The following is a 21,158-nucleotide window of genomic DNA, read 5'->3' on the forward strand; positions in this document are numbered from 1 at the left end:
CTAACACATCTTCTACATAGTCAGTTGTATTTTGAGGAAATGTGTGTGTGTGATGAAACTGACACCAGCTTCCCTAGTGGTACAGATACTATTAATGTAGCAGAAGAGGTTATACTCTCGTGACTTACTCTGTGAATAAATATCCTGATGGAAGCTTCACTAAGAGAAAGAGAGAGTCACAAGACAGTTATTGAAGGACATAGTTATTGCTGTTTGTCACTCGATATTGAAAGGTATTTTTGGAATATTGTATTTGGTGTACTTTTTTTGGAATTAGATTCTTCCTTTCTGGTTATTTTTCCTGATTTCATTATTATATTGATTTAATAATATTTATGAGAAATTGTTATTAATATTGATTTGAAGTCCTGACCAGGCACTTGTTTATTAACTGTGTTTTGTAATTGTTGAATAACTTGTTTTTTGTTGTTGATTCCAAAACTTAATAATTTAAAATAGTTTACAGTCACATCTACTTGTATATTTTTTGTGAGTGTTTTTTCTATTATCTGTTGTACAACATTATGCTTCATCTCTGAAGTTTTATTAATTTTCTGTAACATAATTTCTTGTTTCTTGCAGTTAGTTACAAAATAAAAGTAAATGTAGGCTCATGTAATGATGATGTAGCAATATTACGACAGAACGTTATAGTAGAATTAACACATAAGAATGACTTTTACTTTTGGCAATGACTAGAAAAGTTGATTATTGAGAAAACAGCATTAAACATAAGAACCTTAAATAGTTTATTATCGTCTTGATAGAATTATGTGTACATACAATGATTCAGGTAGAATTTTTACAGTGACTTCTCTGTCACCAAAACTACTCGTATTCCAATGCTTAAGACATTTCACTGGTCACCATCATTAAACCACTAATCACATGATCCCTCGGCACTTCTCTCTTTTTTCTTTTTTTTTTTTAAGAAATTGAATTTTATTTACATCTTGCATTTTGATTAGTTTGTAAATAGATAATAATTCTAGTTTTCCTTCCTTGATGCCCATATACCTAATCTGAACAAAAGTTGTAAAAATGATCCTTCAATTGTATATGATTGTTTATTTGCTTGAATTTTGATGCACTGAGCAGTTTTATTCAAGACTGTTTGGCTGTAATCACTCCAAAATTATTTATTTCATCAAAAATTTATTTTTTTATTTTATTTTTTCAGGCTATATGTTCAAGGTGTGTAACATTGTACTTTCTGATCACAAAGTACATTTTTACTAAGCCTTGTATTAGTTAAGTAAGTTTTTCCAGACCCTTAGCACTACTTTTTACTATTTATGGTCTCCACTGAAATAATCTCTAGTACTATTGGTTTGATATTTTCTCTTTTTACAGGATTTTCAGAATTGTTTTAAACTAAGACATTCAAATGAAAACAATGTGTAAAATGTGAAACTTGTCTCTCACCACTTACATGCATATTCACATAAACTCTGTGAGCAGTCCTTCCAGCTTTTTTTGCTACAATTTTCCATTTAAAACAGTTAATATCACAAAAAAAAACTTGATGTACATGAAAGAAGTACACAGAGAAGCTATGAATTTATGTAACTAAACTCTCAATAGATCACAATGTGTGTGTGTTGTGTTTTCTGTGAACCCATTCTGTGTCAGGCTTTTTTTATTTTTTTGGAAATGAGTTAAAAAAAAGTCAAGTTTTTATTTTGCTTTTTTCGTAGTCTATACTTATATATTATTGAAACAAAAGTTCTTTTATGAACTGTTATTATATTTCTGCACAAAATATGCTCGATAAATAAATGTTACATATCTGGATTTGTACGCGATATATATTATTCTAATGAAACTACAGTAACAAATAGGAATGCTTTCTTCTTTGTCCGTGCTACATAATTCAAAATAAATCTGATAGAAATCACCATAAAAAGCATTTTCAATGCCATCTAGTGAACACTTATTATAATACATGATAAAATGCTGATAAATTCGGGCGGATAATAAAAAATATTGTAAGAAACGGGTTACCCGAATGAATTTTGGCAACTATGTTTTGAAACGTGGAGGATGCTTGAGTTGTCTTGGAAAAATCACAGAATAGGTTAAATAATGCTCTAGGGTTTTATTTGTTTTCCATAGTGTAGTTTCCTGTTTGTTGCAGTAAAGTGTAGAAGTTGAAAATATTTTAATGAAAGTAGTTAAAATTCTGCAGATGAACATGTCATATGTAATTGCTGTCATCCAAGTTGAGTATATAGTTTTGTGTTTTTCAGTAACTATCATGACCCATTCCAGTGAGAGTATTGTTAATGTAGTTTGCCAGTCAAACATAACGTGTATATTAATAAAAGGAAATACAACAAGATAAACCAGTTATGCAGGAAGCTATCTCTTGTTGTAACAGTCTTGGCATATCTCAAACTTATTGGAGTGATTGTATTTACCTTTATTTCTAGGAAATTTTTCTGTGATTTGTGCCAAACCATGATGAATCTTATACAAAACATTACTTTTTTCATACTAATCATCACTCATCCATTTTGACATTTTTCACTCAAGATACAAGTGAAACTTATATGAACATACCTTATACATGATACCAACTGTTAACACTGGTGTTTCCTGCATAGGTTATGGGTGAAACTTGTACTGAAAAAACAAATATTTTATTCATAATACTAACTGTTAAACCTGGTGTTTCCTGCATAGGTTATGGGTGAAACTTGTACTGAAAACACAAATCTCTTATTCATATTACTAACTGTTAAACTTGGTGTTTCCTGCATAGGTTATGGGTGAAACTTGTACTGAAAACACAAATATTTTATTCATATTACTAACTGTTAAACCTGGTGTTTCCTGCATAGGTTATGGGTGAAACTTGTACTGAAAACACAAATATTTTATTCATAATATTAACTGTTAAACCTGGTGTTTCCTGCATAGGTTAGGGGTGAAACTTGTACTGAACACACATGTACTTTATGGATAATAATTAACCATAGTGTTTCCCACTATTTTTTATTTAGGTACTTTTGAATTTTTATCGAATAAGCTCCTAAAAACTGTAATGTTATAATATTATGTATTTGAATAAATAGCTAATCATTATGGCTAGAAAATTAATAACTGGTCATTGACAGTAAAATAATTTAGGGTTTTATTGTTTGTTTTATTATTATTTAATAACATTGCTGTCATAAAATTGTAGGTTCTTATAATTCAGTAAAAGTTTTTACTTTCATCATTTGAAACAGTTCTCTGAGTAAAGGCTTCGAGAGAAGATATTTGAATGATTAGCTTGACCAATTGGAGATCTTCTACTGTAGATGCTACTAATGGGCACGTTAAATTGTAGAAATGAATAATATCTTGGTACTGCGTTTGCAAAAATCAATTTATAAGTTATTTGTTTAAGCAGCTTGAAATCTAAAGTAATTCTTTGTGTGTTAAGTGAGTAGTACATTGTGAAAATTTAAAAAAAAGTTTTTTAAGAATTTTTTGTTTCCTATTTTTTAGGTGAAAACTTGCAAATGTTCATTGGTTTAACAACAATAAGTAGCTTCTTATTAGTGAACTAACACTAAAATGGCTAAAGCAAGAACTCCTGTTTTAAAACACAGTCGAACAAACATTGAAGATGAAGTTAATGCTCGTATGGCTGGTCTGTCGGTCACAAATATCAACCTAAAAAAGGACATGAGAGATAAAAAAAGAATGAATTCCAAAACCAGTAGCTCCAGTTCAGAAGAAAAACCTGAACCTGTTGGACTACAAGTTGAAAGTAGGAAAAAAGGTCAAGCCCTTTCTAAAGCAAAGTTTGGAAGTCATAGCTTCACTGAACGTGGAACTCAAAGGAAGAGGCCACAACTCTCGGCAAGTGATCCCACTTGGGAAATGTCTCGTTGGAGACATAGTCCAAGTGGTGGCTTTGGGCTTCGAAGAACAGGACCGTCCACGCCATCAAGCTCATCGTCTCATTCTTCAGGAGGGGCAAGGTTTCGCACGTCAAGTTATCGGCCTCGGCTGCACTCTGACTCCTTCACTGAACAAGGCTATCTTCTTCCTCGTGGCCTTCGAGATCAACATGCAGCACACAAATGTGGTTGGTGAGTTACTAGCTGACCATATTAAGCCTTCAGTAGATTGATACATGTGTGCTATACTTTATAAACAAGCATTTTTAATATTTCTTATAGTTGTTAGATTTTTCCTTTCCTCCTACTCCTCCTCTACTTGGCATAGTAAGGCTGGTCGGGGTTTGCTGCAGCTGGTCAGATTTCCTCTTAGAGTGACATTCTGCACACCCTACAAGATTTAAATTAACAATTATGAATTGATTATATTAATATACCTTTCCCCCCCTCCATTTCTGATGGAGTTGGGGTTGTGACATTTCTATGACCATCTTCCACAGTGACAACCCTAAACTCTGGTGGGCCATCGATGTTGCATACTTTATCTGAAACTAAATATTTTCTAAATAAAATATAGAACTACAAAATTTCTTCCTCACTTTTGTCTAGAATCCCCCATCATTTTTGCCATCTCCTTCTTGCACAATTCTAGCCATTCCTTATAGTCAGCTTCAAGGATGGCTACTCAATATACAGTATCTATAAAATTCACAATAACACAGCATTGGGTGTAATTCAACACTTACATCACCGTGATTGCCGATCCTATTCTCAAAACTGAGCTTGGTGCTATCTTTTAAACTGAGGCTTAAAGATTTCTTTTATAGGAGACAGCCTAGATGTTTGTATAATGCTTTAGATGTTTGTATAATGTTTTAGATGTTTGTGTAATGTTTTAGATGTTTGTGTAATGTTCTGGATGTTTGTGTAACATGGCCGAAATTGATCATGCAGTGGTAAAAAAACTGTGATCCTGTCAGCAGTGTAATGTCTGAAAGGGCGGGAACCCTATACAGAGATAGAAATAAAATTACATTGTAACGGTTTAAAATGAATATGCCGCTACAATCAGGGTTCAACAATAGTTAAACTTGTTTTTTATATGAATAACTTCTCTTCTTGAAAGATATCATAAAACAAATCTACTCTGATGAAGCATTGTCACTGTTTATTTACATTAATTAACCCCTTTTGACCAATTGTCTTCTGTCATTTGTATTAGTTTATGACTTACTACAGTGGTGACTTAGAGAACCAGGCAAATGCATATTATAACCAGTGTTATAATTGGCATTTTCAATGCCGATTATGGTGATTTCTATCAGACTTATTTTGAATTATGTAGCACAAACAAAGGAAAAAGCATTCCTATTTGTTACTGTAGTTTCATTAAAATAATATATATCATATATAGATCCAGATATGTAACATTTATTTATCAAGCATATTTTGTGCAAAAATATAATAACAGTTCATAAAAGAACTTTTGTTACAGTAATATATAAGTATAGACTATGAAAAAGCAAAACAGAAACCTTGAATTTTTTAACTCATTTCCACAAAAAAGAAAAAAAACTGACACAGAAGGGGTTAACAGCTTCACATCAGAGTCAAGACAGATATAGAGAAATACAAGATATGAAGTCTTACAAAGTCAACATTAGCTTCACAGCAGAGAGATAGACTGATATAGCTATATATGCTACTCTGTTATAATTTTTCTCTTGTGTTATTCATATGTATCACCATTTCATATCCAGTAGTGATTTCAGCATAAACTAAAAGCTTCCTCATTAAAGTGTTTAATTATAACCAATATGCCAAAGTGCTAATGGAAACTTGTATTTTACTTTGAGACATCTCTATGATGTAATGTTGTGGTCACTGTAGACGTATTCAGTTCTGTAATCTGTTGTCAGCAACTAGACTAGTATAATTTTATAACGGGGCTAAGGAATTTGTGGTATGATGCAGATAATGTCTGAAGATAATATACTGTGTTTGATAAAATAAATAAACTGATAAGTTTCATCAGTATGCTTTATCAAGTCAAATATCTATTACACAGTCTAAAGGTAGGTGGTAAGAATTCCTGTATTTGTACCTCTATCTGTTAATTACTCTCTAGAATGTCCGAGCACTAAAAACTTTCAGCAAATAATATATAAAGCTGTGATCTTAACCTCAAGGTTAGTAGCTTCAAATCTTGTGAGAATACAGATAGCTATTGCAGTAGGTTTCCTAATTCTGGTATGTAAGATTTCAGAATATTTTTAACGTGCAGACACACACAAACAAAGAAGATTGGAATTTAATGTCTGAACCTTAATTAGTCATATGAAGAAGGTACAGTATCTTAGATGATGTGTGGAGTTTTAACCCTCGATTTACTAACTAGTTTTTGTTTTACTTCTTATCACTGGTGGGGCCACATAATGCCCCCTACTGTTGATTTTATGTTTGATGAAATCACTAATTTCCTGTGTACAATTCTTCAGGAATCCCAACTGTAATTAGTGGGATTAATTGTAATATTGATGGTATTTTTATGTAAATCTCTTGTGATTTGTATGTTCATATAGGCACTCTGTAACCAACAAAGTTATTAACGTGAACGCATAAATAGAAAAATGTGTTCAAAAAAGACGATGATATATATATATGGGAACTTTAGGGTTATGGATTAATGCAGTACACTAAAGTATGCATAGGAAGTATGGTTTTGTAAGTGTGCTGATAGGTACTTGCACTGATGAACATGTTTTCTCTAAAAAGTATGTTTGTATAAATAACTACGTATATCTTGTTGGTAAATGTCTTTAATAACCTTGAAAACTTGTCATGGATGACGTGACTTGTGATAATGGCACAAAAAAATAATTCTAAACCGAGTAAGAGCTAGTTCCAAAATGTGTGAAAAAAATCTTTGATTATCAAGTAAATGGCAAGACAGACAATACAATAAGGATATGTGCATATTTTCCTTGTACAGCATGGTTGTATCTGGTGATGGTTGTATTGGGTAATTTCATTCGAGAGTGTGTAAAGAAAATTGCTTCTTTCTTTTTGTAGCCAAGCACACAGGAAATACAGTTGTAAACAAAGTTGGAAAGACTTGAAAACAATGAACTACTTGAGTAGTGGATTTAAGTTTTCTTTTGTTTTTCGTAGTAACTTCATGTATGATCCCTTTCTATTGGTCTGAGAACTTGAGTGATTATGATGTTACAAACCTGGCCAATTGTTGGTAATCAAGGGTATCCAAGCATACACAGAGTGGTGTTATAAAGCCTAAAATACTTGACTGTTTTTAAGTAAATGTCAGTTTTTCTTCAGTGTAGTCACTTAACTAAAACATAATCCGCTCATCAAACAAATCCGTAGAACTTCGTCTCTCTCAGGTACGTGCCATAGGTAATTAGATGAAACTTGTACAGTAAAATTTATTGCCCGATATAGCTGAAGAAACGACTTCATTTGTTAAATTGTTTTAACGGTCTCATTCCTATATCACCCCAAAGCAGTAGATGACGTGCAGTTTTATTTTCTTTCTGTCATATTATACATAGCAGCTCAGCATTATTCAATAGTAAAATCTTAATTTATTAAGCACATATCGAAGTTGATTTTGTTGCAAAATCATAATGTCACTGCAGTTGGAGTGATGAAAACTCTTTTACCATTTTAAAGTTGAAGAATATAAGTGTTTACTGTACATATATTTTTGATGCTATGATTATCTGTTTGATTTGAAGTAACATGATATTTGAGTATTGAGCGCTATTCACGTTTGGCTGGTTCTCTAAGAAACTTGTCTCTCTCCACTTACATGCATATTTACATAAAACTTTGTTTGCAGTTCTTCCAGCTTATTTAATATAATTTTCCACTTAAAACAGTTAATATCACAAAAAATATTTTATGTATATGAAAGAAGTACTTGGAGAAGCTATGAATTAACAATTAAATAGGTATCTTATTTATGTAGCTAAACTCTCAATAGATCATGATGTGTGTCTTGTATTTTTAATTTGTATTAGTACGTGTGTTTATGAGCACTGTAGATGTACATGCTGTTTTTATTTACTCAAGAATAAGAGATAACTATTAAACATTCACTAGGAAGTTGCAGTAGGTTTACATCATATTGATTTGAAAGAATGTGGATGGTGAACCTTTGACCCATTATGGGGTCATTGGGTGTGAAATTGTGACAGCTATAGAGAAGGTACATTAAACAAAATCATACAAAGTCATCAGTTGTTTCACAGAACTTTGTTATTAACGGGACCTTTTAGTTTGTAACTGTCTACACACAGATCATTAGGCGTGGAGTCAAAAGTTAACAATAGCTTCACAGCAGAGAGTTAGACAAATAGAGAAATACAAGTTATGAAGTCTTACAAAGTCAACAATAGCTTCACAGCAGAGAGTCAAGACAGATATAGAGAAATACAAGTTATGAAGTCTTACAAAATCAACAATAACTTCATATCAGAGAGTTAGACAGAGAAATACAAGTTATGAAGACTTAAAAAGTCAACAATAGCTTCACAGCAGAGAGTCAAGACAGATATAGAGAAATACAAGTTATGAAGTCTCACAAAGTCAACAATAACTTCAATCAGAGAGTTAGATATAGAGAAATACAAGAAATGAAATCTTATGAAGTTAACAGTAGCTTCACATTCATGTCAAGACAGATATAGAGAAATACAAGTTATGAAGTCTCACAAAATCAACATTAGAAAATTTACAAGAGAATGATTGATTTTAATTTAAACTTATTCATTATCTTCTTCATCTTCCTCCTCTTCATTGTTGATCTGGAAGTATCTTAATTCATATGAATCTTTACTTGCAGCTACAACTCTTAACCAATCACGTAGACTGTTCTTTTTCAGATATTTTTTTGTTAAGTATTTAAGATACCTGGAAACAAAAAAGGAAAACAAGTATTGTTAGATGTACATTTCACAAACATGGATGTAATGGAATAAACTAATCTATTTAAATTCCCAATTTGCCAATTTTCTGAAAAGATGTAACATTGATTTCACAAAACCAAAACATTTGTGAAAATATACTGCAGGTATTAAAGGAGAGAAAAAACAAACTGGGAATAACTATTCATGGGTTTGGAATTCATATTGGTCCAACAAACATAGGTCAGTGGACTGAAAAATTCACTGACCAAAAGTTTTGTGTCAAATTAAATAAATTATTAATTATTTAACAGAAACATGTACACATAATTTCGTTTCTATATATAACACACATTTTTACAATAAAACCTTGCCTTCACCTGAAAACAGTATTATTATCTTTCACCAACTTATATGACTGGTTTAAAATAATTAAGAAAACTTCAATAGCCATGTACATTATGAGAAAACCAAATTGAACGTGCATACTTCCATACTGAAATTTCCCTAAATGGTAACGAATTCCCCGACTTTTGGCTAACGTTACCTAATTTCCCAACTCAGTATAAAGTTCTTTGACATTATTTAAAGTTAAAGATTCCCTGACCAATGGGAACACTGACTCGGGACAACAAAACATATCCTAAAGACAAGTTTTACTATTGTAATTTATACATTGGTTAATTAATGTTTTTTGACACCGTTAGTTAATTTGCTAGAAGAACACTAGGTGGACTTCAAGAGTCACACAACCTGAAAATTCTGAACTGTAGAAGTCTAGAAATACAAACAAACAGTTGAAAACACGTGCCTCTAAACCAAAAGCAGATACAAACATACACCTGTTTCTTTAATTCACAAACCCTCAGTTACACACACACACAATAAGAAACATTTAAATTCATGCAACAATGTTATTACAACACTGCTTTTGTCTATGGCATGAGCCCAGTGAAGTTTGACTGCCAGCTCTATGAAGAACATAGATAATATAATAAAAAGTTACAAAAATTATTTATATATATATATTCCACAGCAATATTAATGTATACCGTGGTTTCTTTATCAGGTCAAAATATGGTAACAAGGCTTTAAATTACCTGATTCTGGAGCTACATAAGAACGTGCCCAAATTATTTCTTTAGTAATGTTAACAATATTACTCATGGTGTGAAAAAGTTAAAATTAAAAACAAACTTTGTAAGTTTTTGCTTACTGTACTTTTCGTTTGGTTGCAATGTACATTGCCAGGTTATTTACTGTAGGATGCTAGACATTTGTATTATCCTTTAAATTGAATCACCTCAGCATGCACCAAGCAGCTAGTCCGTACTGAAGAGGGAGTATGTAGTCACACTTCTGCATGCTAGCAATGTGGTGTGTCAGATATACATAGGTAAAGCTATATAATTTTCTTATATGGTATAGGCCTATTATAATATGTTTTATGTTATTACTGTGCAGATTGAATTATCTATTAAGGAATTATTTATTTTTTTCAGTTGGAGCTGCAGTGTGGTCTATTAGATACACACATATATATATATATATATCCAGTATATTTTCTATAAGTTGGACCATTAAAATATGCTAGCTTCATGACAAGTTTGTGAGATGTGGTTAGGTCAGGGATTTGGAAGGTTGGATCACTATTAACCCTTTTCCTACGTAGTTCTGATATATCCGAATAAACATTTATACCCATGTCTACCAAAAAAAACTTCCCTCCACTGCAACATGTGGGAATATCCCCCTGTACTTGAAACAATCGTCAAACCTGCATGCTTCTGCCATCTATGTTCTACGCCACGAAACTTGGATGTTTACATGCCTCATTACAAAATTGCCAACTTTGCAGGAACACACGTAGAATGTATATAAAGACAGCTTTTTTATATCTTGGATATTGTTATCTAAATAATTAGTAATAATTTTGGCTTCTTATTGACTTAGTTTTGTCTATTATTTATGCCATTTACTGGAGAACACTTTTCTTCTAAGTTTTTTGTTTAAATCGTTATTTTTCAAGGAATATTACTGTCACATATAGAAAATAGAGCTTCTTTAAATATTGAAAAAGTAACAGAAAGGGCCAAATTCTCACTTTTATTTTTTTTTGGTGGATAATTGACACTTTTTGAGAATCAGCCTGAAAATGAATTGAGCAGTAAAATGGTTAAGGTATGCTAGCTTGATGACAGGTTTGTGAGGTGGTTAAGAAAAATCAAACACCAAATGCGACGAAGTGCAACATGTATGTATACATACAAAAGCTGTCATTTTATTTGAAAAATAAAAGCACCCCAATTTACATTTTACTTCTTAAGGAAAATGGAAAAAATCACCCCCATGCTCTGAAAGATGACAGTGACATCAATACATCATAGATACCATTCAACAATGAGGAATGCTTTTATTTATAGCTACAGGATGTGCCTAAATTATGTTGATCTAAATGAGTATACACTATTCCCGACAAAATGGATGTGTCAATGTCATTGTACTGATTTAAGTTACTGCTAAATAAAAGCAAAATTTTAAAAGTTAGGTTTTTATGTGTGTTTTGTGGGGCTGGGAGGGGGGGATAGATTTTTCAAACTTTTTTTTCAAAAATTTAACACCCCTGCTGTGTATCATATAAAAAAAATTAACAAATTTGATAACTGTCTGGAAGTTAATGTACATCTGATGTACGTCCAACCAAATTAAAGTTTTCACTCATAAGTTGAGTCAACAAAATAAAAAAAGAAACCAAGACAGCTAAAATATTACAAAACTTGACAACTGTAAATCTTTTAATATTATATTTACAATTAAAGAAATACAGTAAGAGTTTTCCAGTCATCTACATGCAGCTAGAACAACCTTTAATTTTTTTGATGTGTCCAAGTATTGGGGAACAAAACAATCAATGAGATTTAAAAATCTTCAATAATGCAAAATTTAAATCATACTGTTTTTGTAAGTTATTAAATCTACATTTAAAAAATTTCAAATTTAATTAATGTGATTTCTTTTCTCTACAAGAACATACAATAATGAAACAAAATTAAGCTTTGGTGAAAACAATTTTTATTGATAACGATGCCAGTTTCTGTTTAATTTTTATTGTCATTCACATGAAAGTCTACTGCAAGTTGACCTAATGAAAGGTTTATTAATACATTTTAATTCTGCACAAAAAAATATGACAATCCATGTGCAATGCTATAATATTAACACTTACACTAACCTTTTTGAGAACTGCATATCTGCATTAATCAACAATTTTGTTTTACTTTTTTCAACAGTTACCACATTCCCAAGGTTGTTAGTTTTTCCACTGACTTTTATCCTTTCTTTCAAATACTTTTCCTGTCAAGAAAAAAGATTAAAATAATTTCATCATTAAGTCAAATGAAACAACAGTAAAACCATACACACACACACACACACACATATATATATACTTAAACATACTTTAGGTTGTCATTTTTGAACCAAAGTTCTTTCACAGAAAATGTATGCTCACAAAAACTTTAGTTATTAATTATATTTATTAATTGTTTCACTTTAATTCTCGAATTTTCACTTTACACCTAGTTTGATCATACATGTGTGTGTGTAAATATATGACACTGCAATATGCAATACCTTTTTGATAAAACTTTCTTCAAAGATCTAATCTTCAAGGAATTTGTGAGATAAGTTCTGGTTTTATATGTATACTTGTTATTTGTGAATAATTTCTTCACTGAAATAAAACACTAAGATAATAATCTTTCTAAGAGAAAAAAAAAAGTATTCTAAAAGCAGTAACAACAAATAAGAGGAAAATTATAATCTTACAAAACTGTCAACATCCATGATTTCATCTTCAACTGGGTGACTGCAATCCACAATAAACTTTAGCTGTGTCTTCTTTCTTTTGCCCTTTCCTTTCTGGAGATGTTTAACATTTTTTTTCTTGATGTTACCTAACTAATTATAAGAAAACACATGTTTAAAATTTGTTTTTGATTAAAATATAACATATGGCAAAAAAACAAAACTCTTTCATGAGTTAACCATAAGTAACACTTTCTGATGAAAATCATGTAAAAACAGGCTGGTCCAATATGAGATGATTTTTTGAAAAAACCTAAAAGTGTATTATTTCTAATTGAGCACAAAATCTCTAATTTTTCGTCTTTCATTTTTTGTATAGTATGAAATTGTTTTTGTATTTTTAAGGCTTTGTGGGAACTGTATGCATGCTGATGTAGCTGTTCTAAAAAAAAAGATATAATAAAGCTTTTGTGCCTGCAAGATTTATCCCAAAACCTTGAATTCAAAGAAGCTTAGCAAAAAGTTGAATGAGGATTTAATGACTGGAAGATTGCCACTGCAATCCATATTTTTAAAACAATGGGTCTAAGGAGTTTAGAAACTAATAACAGGCCTAATTGTACGAGTTCTCTTGTTAAGGTATTGCAATCTTAGAAAACTTGAATAATAAATAAAAAAGGGGGCTTGGCTTTTAATTAGTTATTTTTAGCACTGTTTTAGAAGAAGGGACATTTTTTTCCCATATCAGTGTATTGGATTTTTTTTACAAGGCTGCTTCCTTTAACCACAAAGTTACTCTGTTGTTGTGTGCCTTGATATTCAGAAAAATAAGACTGAACAAGGAAAACAAATACAGTTTAAATCATATACCATCATTATTGTACCCAATTTCCTTATCGTGAATCTACTAACAAAGTTCAGCTAAAATTAGTGTAACACATTTTTAGTAACGTAGTAGTTTCATACATATTGATATATTATTTATTACCACACAAAACCTTAAAATTACATAATAAAAAGGTACATTATTGCTTACTGACTCTCCCTGCAATTGGTATTACTTTTTCAAATGTTAAATAATTCCAATGTCAGTTAACAAGAAAATATCTAAAGTACCATGAAGAATTTTAAAATACAGCCTTGGATCATGAGACGAAAATTTATAAAAACACATTCAAACCAAAAACCTGAATTTGTGGTTATGTGTCACATTTTTGACATTTTTATTAACCAAAATATTTACATATTTTTGTGCAAACTATGATGTGTAGTTACCAAAGTAATTTGTTCAATTTAAAAGCAAGGTTGTATAGTATTTGAATACAAACATAGTTGTTTTCAAATTATGAATAGAAGTGAAACCCACTTTTATGTTCTTAACCAAATCTACCATTATGAGTAGTTGAATATTATTTCCTGCTCATTGTTTTATCTTACCAGTCACCTAAGAGTTGTATTAAACACCAAAAATTTAAATTATGGCACTGAAATTGAAGAGCCTGTATATAATTTCCCTTTAAATTTTTTTTTCTATTTTATTATTAAAAAAATAATGAGTAATGCCATAAAATATATTACATAGTTTCTTTATTAAGCAGTAAATTATTGTCACTTTTAGTAGCATTCCTTTCCAACATTTTTCCTTTTTGGTGTTTACTGTATGTAGTCATATAATGGTGAGCTGTTATTACCCTTTTCCTGCTTCTAATTTTTTAAATGACATTTTAAGATATATATATATATACTACAATAAGTACATGGCCTACTGTTCTAAAAGTAAGATTAGTCATACTACTGAGAGTGAGAGTTATTTGAACAATGTCCATATATTTGGTATGTTTTATCAATTTTGTGGTTTCAGTGTAAATTTTAAAGTGTGGATGAACATGATTTTAAACAATGTGACATACCTAAATATTTCATAAATTTAATAGCACGTAAAAAGAGTAGAAATCATGTTCGATTCCATAACGTACCCGCCCCTTTTCTCAGTCTCAGAAATTGAAGTACATTATGGTATTCTTCCGAATTGTTGTTGGAACACTAAAAGTAAAGTTAAAGTAAAACAGTTTTTGACATTCATTACAAGGGATGAAATTACCGGAAGTTGTAATACCGGAGTGAATTCTCCTACAACCACGTGAAATACAACCTCAGCTCAAGCTAATACCACGCGGCATTAAATATATATATATATATATATATATATATATATATAAAACAACATAAGTATAATATTATTCACATAGAGTGGAATGTTCTTATGTCATCAGTTAGCAAATTGTGTGATATACAACATTTTAAAACCTATATTGTTATACTCTAACATTTTTTTCTCTTCAATATACTAATAATTAATTTCAAATAAAACAAACTTTAAGTTAACTTACTACTGCCATCGTTGATACAAGTTGAAAAAAGCACTGCACATGAGCTTGAAGAAACAACCAACAGGTGAACCAATCACGTAATTATCAAAAATAGTATAAACGAATTAATATTTTGTATCAATTTATTCAAATATGTTTTTGTTTGTTTGTTTTTAGCACAAAGCTAAACAATGAGCTGTTTGCGCCCTGTCCACTGTGGAGAATCAAACCCCGGATTTCAACTCTATAAACTTACCGCTGACCCATCGTTGCACATAAAAGAGTGTTTGTTAAAAATAGATGTAACTTATAAATAATTTTGTTATGAATACATATCTAATAACTTCATTTTGATTTTAAGAAGTATATTGTGCATTTTAAAAGCTGCAAAGTTAAAAATGTTAGGGGTAGTTAGAAAATGAAGAAGTAAAATAAATATGGTGAAAATGAATATTTTGTGTGTGTTTTTCATATAGAAAGACTCATCAGACCATTTGTTGTGTCCACCGAGGGGAATCGAACCTCTGGTATCAGCGTTGTAAAGCTATAGACTTACCCTGTTCCACTAGTGGGTAGTGGATTTCGAGATCTAATCTAAGCCAGTAGCGTTTCGAGGATTTTGTGTGTGAGAGAACAGAAGGGGCAAAGAGTTGGTTGGGTTGGGGGGGGGGGTAGAAGTGAGTCAAATGTTAATAAAGATAAAAGAAATATGTGGTTTTTTTTTCCTTTAAGAAGTATCTAGTTGTTCTTTATAATTGCCCTCCCTCCAAATAAAGCTGAAACTATATCAGGTTCTCTTTACACAACTTCACTAAGGTCTGATGCTGTTTCAAATTATAAATTACTAAATTCATCCCCTAGGTCTCATTTGATTGAATATACTTCTTTCGGTTTAAGTTTCATAGTATGGATTCCGCGTCCTTCCAAAAAAGTAACACTTTCATGTCAGTGGGTGTCATAAAGTAGGGAGAATTTAAAAATCCTAAAAGACCTAAACATTGATATTCTAGACGAGAGGCATAGCTCTCCAATGGGGACTTGCTCCCCACGCCATCGTGATGGACATGCCACTGGTCTATCCGAGAACTGGTTAGCATCACGATGAGCCAAGCACAATCTTTCTTAGACTTAATACATAACATCACAAAATTCATAAAATTAATGGAATTTTTTTACACAACAATAGAGGACGCTACATGCAATGTTCATCGTATATGCTTTTACATACAAGTTAGAGACAGTCATGATGTAAGATGTTATTGAGCAAATTTATATTTAAGTTGTTACTTGCCTCTCTCAGTCTCACTGTTACTGAGTGTTTGTACACATAGACATTGTGAAGGTGATAATGTAAGTGAAGACATCTTTCAAATTAAGAATCTAATTTTAATTTTTATCGTAAATTAATATGTATAATGGCACTGTCATATTGTCAGTGTATAAGACTCGAGAGTCGCACTCACATGAGGCAGTGGTAACAGCAGAGTGATTGCCATTTTATTGTATAGATTATAGAACATAAACAGGATATCTCTTTTTGTAAATCCATTTTATAATATAATTTTGAAAAGAATCTTTTAATCAGACAATCTAAAGCTTTCCCCTCTACTAAAGTATATAAGGCCTAAAACTCCCTGATCAATTCACATCTTTTTCTTTAAAGATTGGAGTGATATTACACACCCATCAGTCTTCTAGAATCTGTCTAATAATTTACCAAAAATTGAAGCAAGTGTCTCAGAAATCTGACTCTTAACCTCTTTTATTATAGTTTTAAGTTTAAATATTATCAGGTCCAGGAGCCTTATCTCTTTTCAAACTCTAATATTTTGTTTTTTCTAACAAGTTCTGGATTTATGTCTGTATTGCACTCCCCCCCCCCCCCAACATTTTCCTCCAAACAAATTCCTCCGGGTCAGGAATCCAGTCAGTATCTTTCCAATTGAAAAACTAATGAAAAATATTGTTTAGAAAAGAGGTTAGTTAGCTCATAGTCATCAATAAAAACTCTACCATCATTCCTCAAAGATTCAGTTCCCATCCTCAGATTCGGCTTACCTTTAATGTATCTAAAGAAAACCATACTGCTAAATGTTCTTCAAGATTCCTTTTTGATATCCCACTTTCCTTATTAACTAATTCTCTAACTTCTTCTATAATCCTGTAATTTTCCATCCTGACCATCAGTTTAAATTTCCTAAACCTACATTGTTTATCACAAGTTTTATGTCTATTAAGCCACCTAGGCCTATTCCTCATAGTTTTCTTTTTTCTTTCAACTTAGAATCTGTTATCCTGAATTAAAAGCAACTTTATTCTTGAAAATTTCCTACCTTCTTTTTAGCCTTTTCCATAAACTTAAAGCGAAAGTCATATCCACTGTTGTTTAAATTCACTCTATGATTTGTATGATTACTTATACTTTTGCTATCTATTGATGAGCTACAAATATATTCTAACTGGAATTTTCTTTGACCTCAAATGTGTTCTAACTATCTACTACGTAAACAGTGAAAGCCTGTGGTGTCTAGTCTCAAATGTTTAACTTAAAGTAGAACAATTTTCATGGTTATACTAAAATTCCACTCACCTATGGCCCAATTTTAATGTATTTTGAACCACTGTCTTTCTTCTCAAGTAAATGTTTTAGATCTGTAACAAAAATTTCATTCAGTTTAGTACTTATAGCCATTTACTCTAACTGCTTTCTACCCTTGTGCCTAAACAATCGTTAGCCAATGAAAACTGAAATATCTGAATTATAAAACCTTTAGAAGTAGTATTGCTGTAATGGTTTCTATCCTTTTTATCATTCTGCAAACCTTATGTAAAGTCCAGCCATTTTAATGAAAGGGAAGGCATTTTATTTCTTCTAACATAAGTTCTAAACGTTCACTAAGCAATAGGCTTTAGTCATAAATAAAACTAAATGGTCACTTCTTAAATTTCCTTTTGTATGTACAGCAGAAACTCCAATCTTGGTAATACACTTGCTAACTCAATAATCAATCTAAAGCACTGTAACAGACTCACTAACTGACTAGTGTTCCCATATTTTTACAATAATTTCCCCAAGTTTCTTCTCATCACTATGCCAAAACATCTTAAACTCAAAAGTTAAGATTCCATAATTACCAATAAAATAACTATTTTATAATTAACAATATTAATATTCATACAGATAATATTACAATTGTTGATTCAGTACTTAGATATAAGGCAGTCTTACTTTCTTTCTCTACTGACTTGATGTCTGAATCGTTTTGTCACCAGATCTTTTTGGTTGCTTTCTCTTTCATGGTTTATGGTATGAAAATGGGATGACCTATTGTTCTTTATCCTCACTTGCTGCCTTGTCATGGTTGACCTCTGTCCAGGCAGGTGTTCGAGGGAATCCTCTAATGACTCCAAGTGTTCTCATCAGGAATCTCAAGCTCTCCAGCAGATCCACTTACTTCTGGTGAAGTCTTCACAGTTAAGCAGTTGGCTTTTCTCCTGTTAATGTCCTGCCAAAGATGACCACAGAGGATAATCCTTGGTTTATACCACATATTTTTTGTGGGTTATGCTCTGTTGAACTCTAGGTTGGCTGTCTTCATTAATCCGTGTGCCAGTTTTTATTGCTACTTTGGGTCAAACCTCTGGTGGTGTAAGCATTGTCTAATGCATGAGGATTTCCTAATAGTAGACTATGAAACTATTTGAAGCTAGTTAGTTTAACCTCGCATCCATATTTCATATGAAGTCAGTTCCCAGTATGCATTCTTTCTCGATGTTAATTACCTACATGTCATATTGTTTATAGGAGTTTCCCACTGTGAGGTGACTGGCAACTTTTCTCTTTTTCAATACATATGTCCACTTTCTGTTTGCATCAATCCATCTTTATACTGGTTTATTTGTTGAACCAGTATTGATGAAAATACTGTAAGGCTTTTCATCAATAAACCTGTTGACTCATGGACTGGTTACTTTAAATAATACATTTATTTCTGTTGGGGCAGATGGAGTATTCATATCCTCAAGAATCATGTCCTTGATGTAATGTCCATATTTTCCACATTTATAGCAGTTTCCTTTTCTTGTAATTTTTTGAGAGCAGTTTCTTGCAATATGTCCTTTTAAGTTACAGTTGAAACACTTATTTTCTTATGATTTAGTTATTCCATTCTGAGTAAACAGTTGTCTAATAAGTCTTAGTTTCTTCTAGAATTCCATCAGAAAGAGATTGATGTCTCCAGACTACATAATCTGATGATCCATTAATTCCAGGATGGTGGCCTTAGTTATTTATAGTTGACTTTAGCTGATTCCAGATCTATTTCCAACAGGAAAGCTTTAGTTAAAGACGTACATTGACTTTGCTTTAGCCTAATTCACATCTTGTCCACTAATGGCATCTATGGATTGGTCTCATGCCAGAGAATTTAACATTTTATGTGGAACATCTAGGTAAGATAATTTGGCAAGTCTTTTCATATCTTCTGCAAGTTTAGCTATGGTCTTGTCCGTCCTCCTTACTTTTCTTCTGAAACTTCATCCTGGTGTGTCTATACAAATCTGTTTGTTGAGACAGCCACAAATGCCTGATAGTTTTTATGGATCTCAGTGGTAAGATTGCTTAATGTTAAGGCTTGTTTAAATGGGCAACAAAATGAAAGGTTTATTGATCACCATTTTGTCCATTCACTTTGGAAGTGATTTAAAACTGAGCCTGATATACTTCCAACATAGTTTTCTCACCGTAATCTGTTCATTTCTCAACTGGGCTACTTTGTTGAAGTGGCCAGCAAAATTCAGAAAATTGATTAGATAGGATATAACAGGTATAGTCCATGAAGGTTCTGCTGTATTAGTTGGCACAGTAGTAATAGTGACAGATGTAGACCATATGGGTTCTTCTTTTCCATATCTTATAGTTAATGGTTTTTGGGTTTGAAATTCTTGGGCAAATGTAGAGAAACATGTCTGGTTTTATCTCTGAATTTGCCAATTCATATCATATGTTTTAATCTGTGTTTGCTGTTTTCTTCTTTGTTGATTTTGCTCTTATAATCTTTTCACACTTCCTTGATATCTTTTTGCACTTTGTTGATATCCTTTTGAACTTTCACCTTTGGTCACATTGACCTACTTACAAAAAAAGATGTGGATTTCCCAACATATTCTAAAGGGTGAAATTTCACATTTTAGGGCCCAGTTTCTTCATAAAATCACCATCGTATTTGGATTAAAGGCATAAAAATGCACTGGTGAAACTTTATTCTGGACTTTTGGGGGTATGACAATTGTTTAAGTATCCGTGGTAGTTGACACACTACTTTTATCAGCTCTCCAAGATATAAGTGGTCTCTCAAAGGCAGGTAGTGTCATTGATAATGGATATAACAGGAACTTAACTGAAACTACTATATTTTGGAAAGTGGTAAAAAAATATCCCTAGCCAAAATGTAAAACAACAGGGAATGTATGATTTTTACCATTGGATCTATGACTTGAGATATATATATATATAAGGATTTGAAATAACATCTTAACTTGAATAAAGATTGTAAAATATAAATTTTGGAGCACTATGAATTTTTGATTGGTTAGTATACAATGTATATAGTAAATAGATACAGGAAAATAGTAAACCTATGAAAATAATTGATTAAAAAAAATATTTCGATGTTTTCTAATTCAAAATCAGATAGAACTGTACAGAATATGAAATTAACTTTTAAGCGCCACCTGGACACAGTCACTAAAATTTCTAGGTGCTGATAAACATTTTTGTCCATTTATTGCTAAGCTTTTTTTTTCTCTTCAAATATACGAACATTCATAACCAATGCCCGACATTATTATGGTGAACTTTATAACTAGTATCACTAGCATGTCGGACTGTGGATCCACTGTCTCCCTTTCAGTAGTTAGCATGCTGGACTGTGGATCCACTGTCTCCCTTTCAGTAGTTAGCATGCTGGACTGTGGATCCACTGTCTCCCTTTCAGTAGTTAGCATGCTGGACTGTGGATCCACTGTCTCCCTTTCAGTGGTTAGGATGCCGGACTGTGGATCCACTGTCTCCCTTTCAGTGGTTAGGATGTTGGACTGTGGATCCACTGTCTCCCTTTCAGTGGTTAGGATGCCGGACTGTGGATCCATTGTCTCCCTTTCAG

General features: G+C 31.9%; 2 protein-coding genes across 2 annotated transcripts in view; one reads left to right on the plus strand and one right to left on the minus strand.

Moving 5' to 3' along the window:
* Positions 1–3,499: 3,499 nt before the first annotated feature.
* LOC111085699 overlaps positions 3,500–21,158 on the plus strand; it is a 21,488-nt gene continuing 3,829 nt past the window's right edge. Inside the window, exon 1 of the mRNA XM_022385533.1 lies at positions 3,500–4,085. Coding sequence (XP_022241241.1) covers positions 3,565–4,085 — 521 coding nt within the window. The 5' untranslated portion in view covers positions 3,500–3,564. The remainder of the gene's footprint in view (positions 4,086–21,158) is intronic.
* On the minus strand, positions 8,638–15,111 carry LOC106459103 (60S ribosomal protein L22-like). Its single transcript, XM_013918689.2, has 4 exons — positions 15,016–15,111; positions 12,647–12,778; positions 12,051–12,172; positions 8,638–8,825 (listed from the first exon to the last, which is right to left on the minus strand). Exons 1-4 carry the CDS (start codon positions 15,022–15,024, stop codon positions 8,678–8,680), a joined length of 411 nt encoding a protein of 136 aa, XP_013774143.1. The 5' UTR covers positions 15,025–15,111; the 3' UTR covers positions 8,638–8,677.

The sequence above is a fragment of the Limulus polyphemus genome, unplaced genomic scaffold, assembly GCF_000517525.1.
Source record: "Limulus polyphemus unplaced genomic scaffold, Limulus_polyphemus-2.1.2 Scaffold559, whole genome shotgun sequence".
NCBI classification, from domain to species: domain Eukaryota; kingdom Metazoa; phylum Arthropoda; class Merostomata; order Xiphosura; family Limulidae; genus Limulus; species Limulus polyphemus.

What these genes read in the sequence shown, in the direction of transcription:
- LOC106459103 (XM_013918689.2), bottom strand. An exon ending in TCATGGATGTTGACAGTTTT is followed by an intron (nt 12,173 to 12,646) that starts GTAAGATTATAA and finishes TTTTCTTGACAG; the next exon opens with GAAAAGTATTTGAAAGAAAG. An exon ending in GATATGCAGTTCTCAAAAAG is followed by an intron (nt 8,826 to 12,050) that starts GTTAGTGTAAGT and finishes TTTTGTTTCCAG; the next exon opens with GTATCTTAAATACTTAACAA.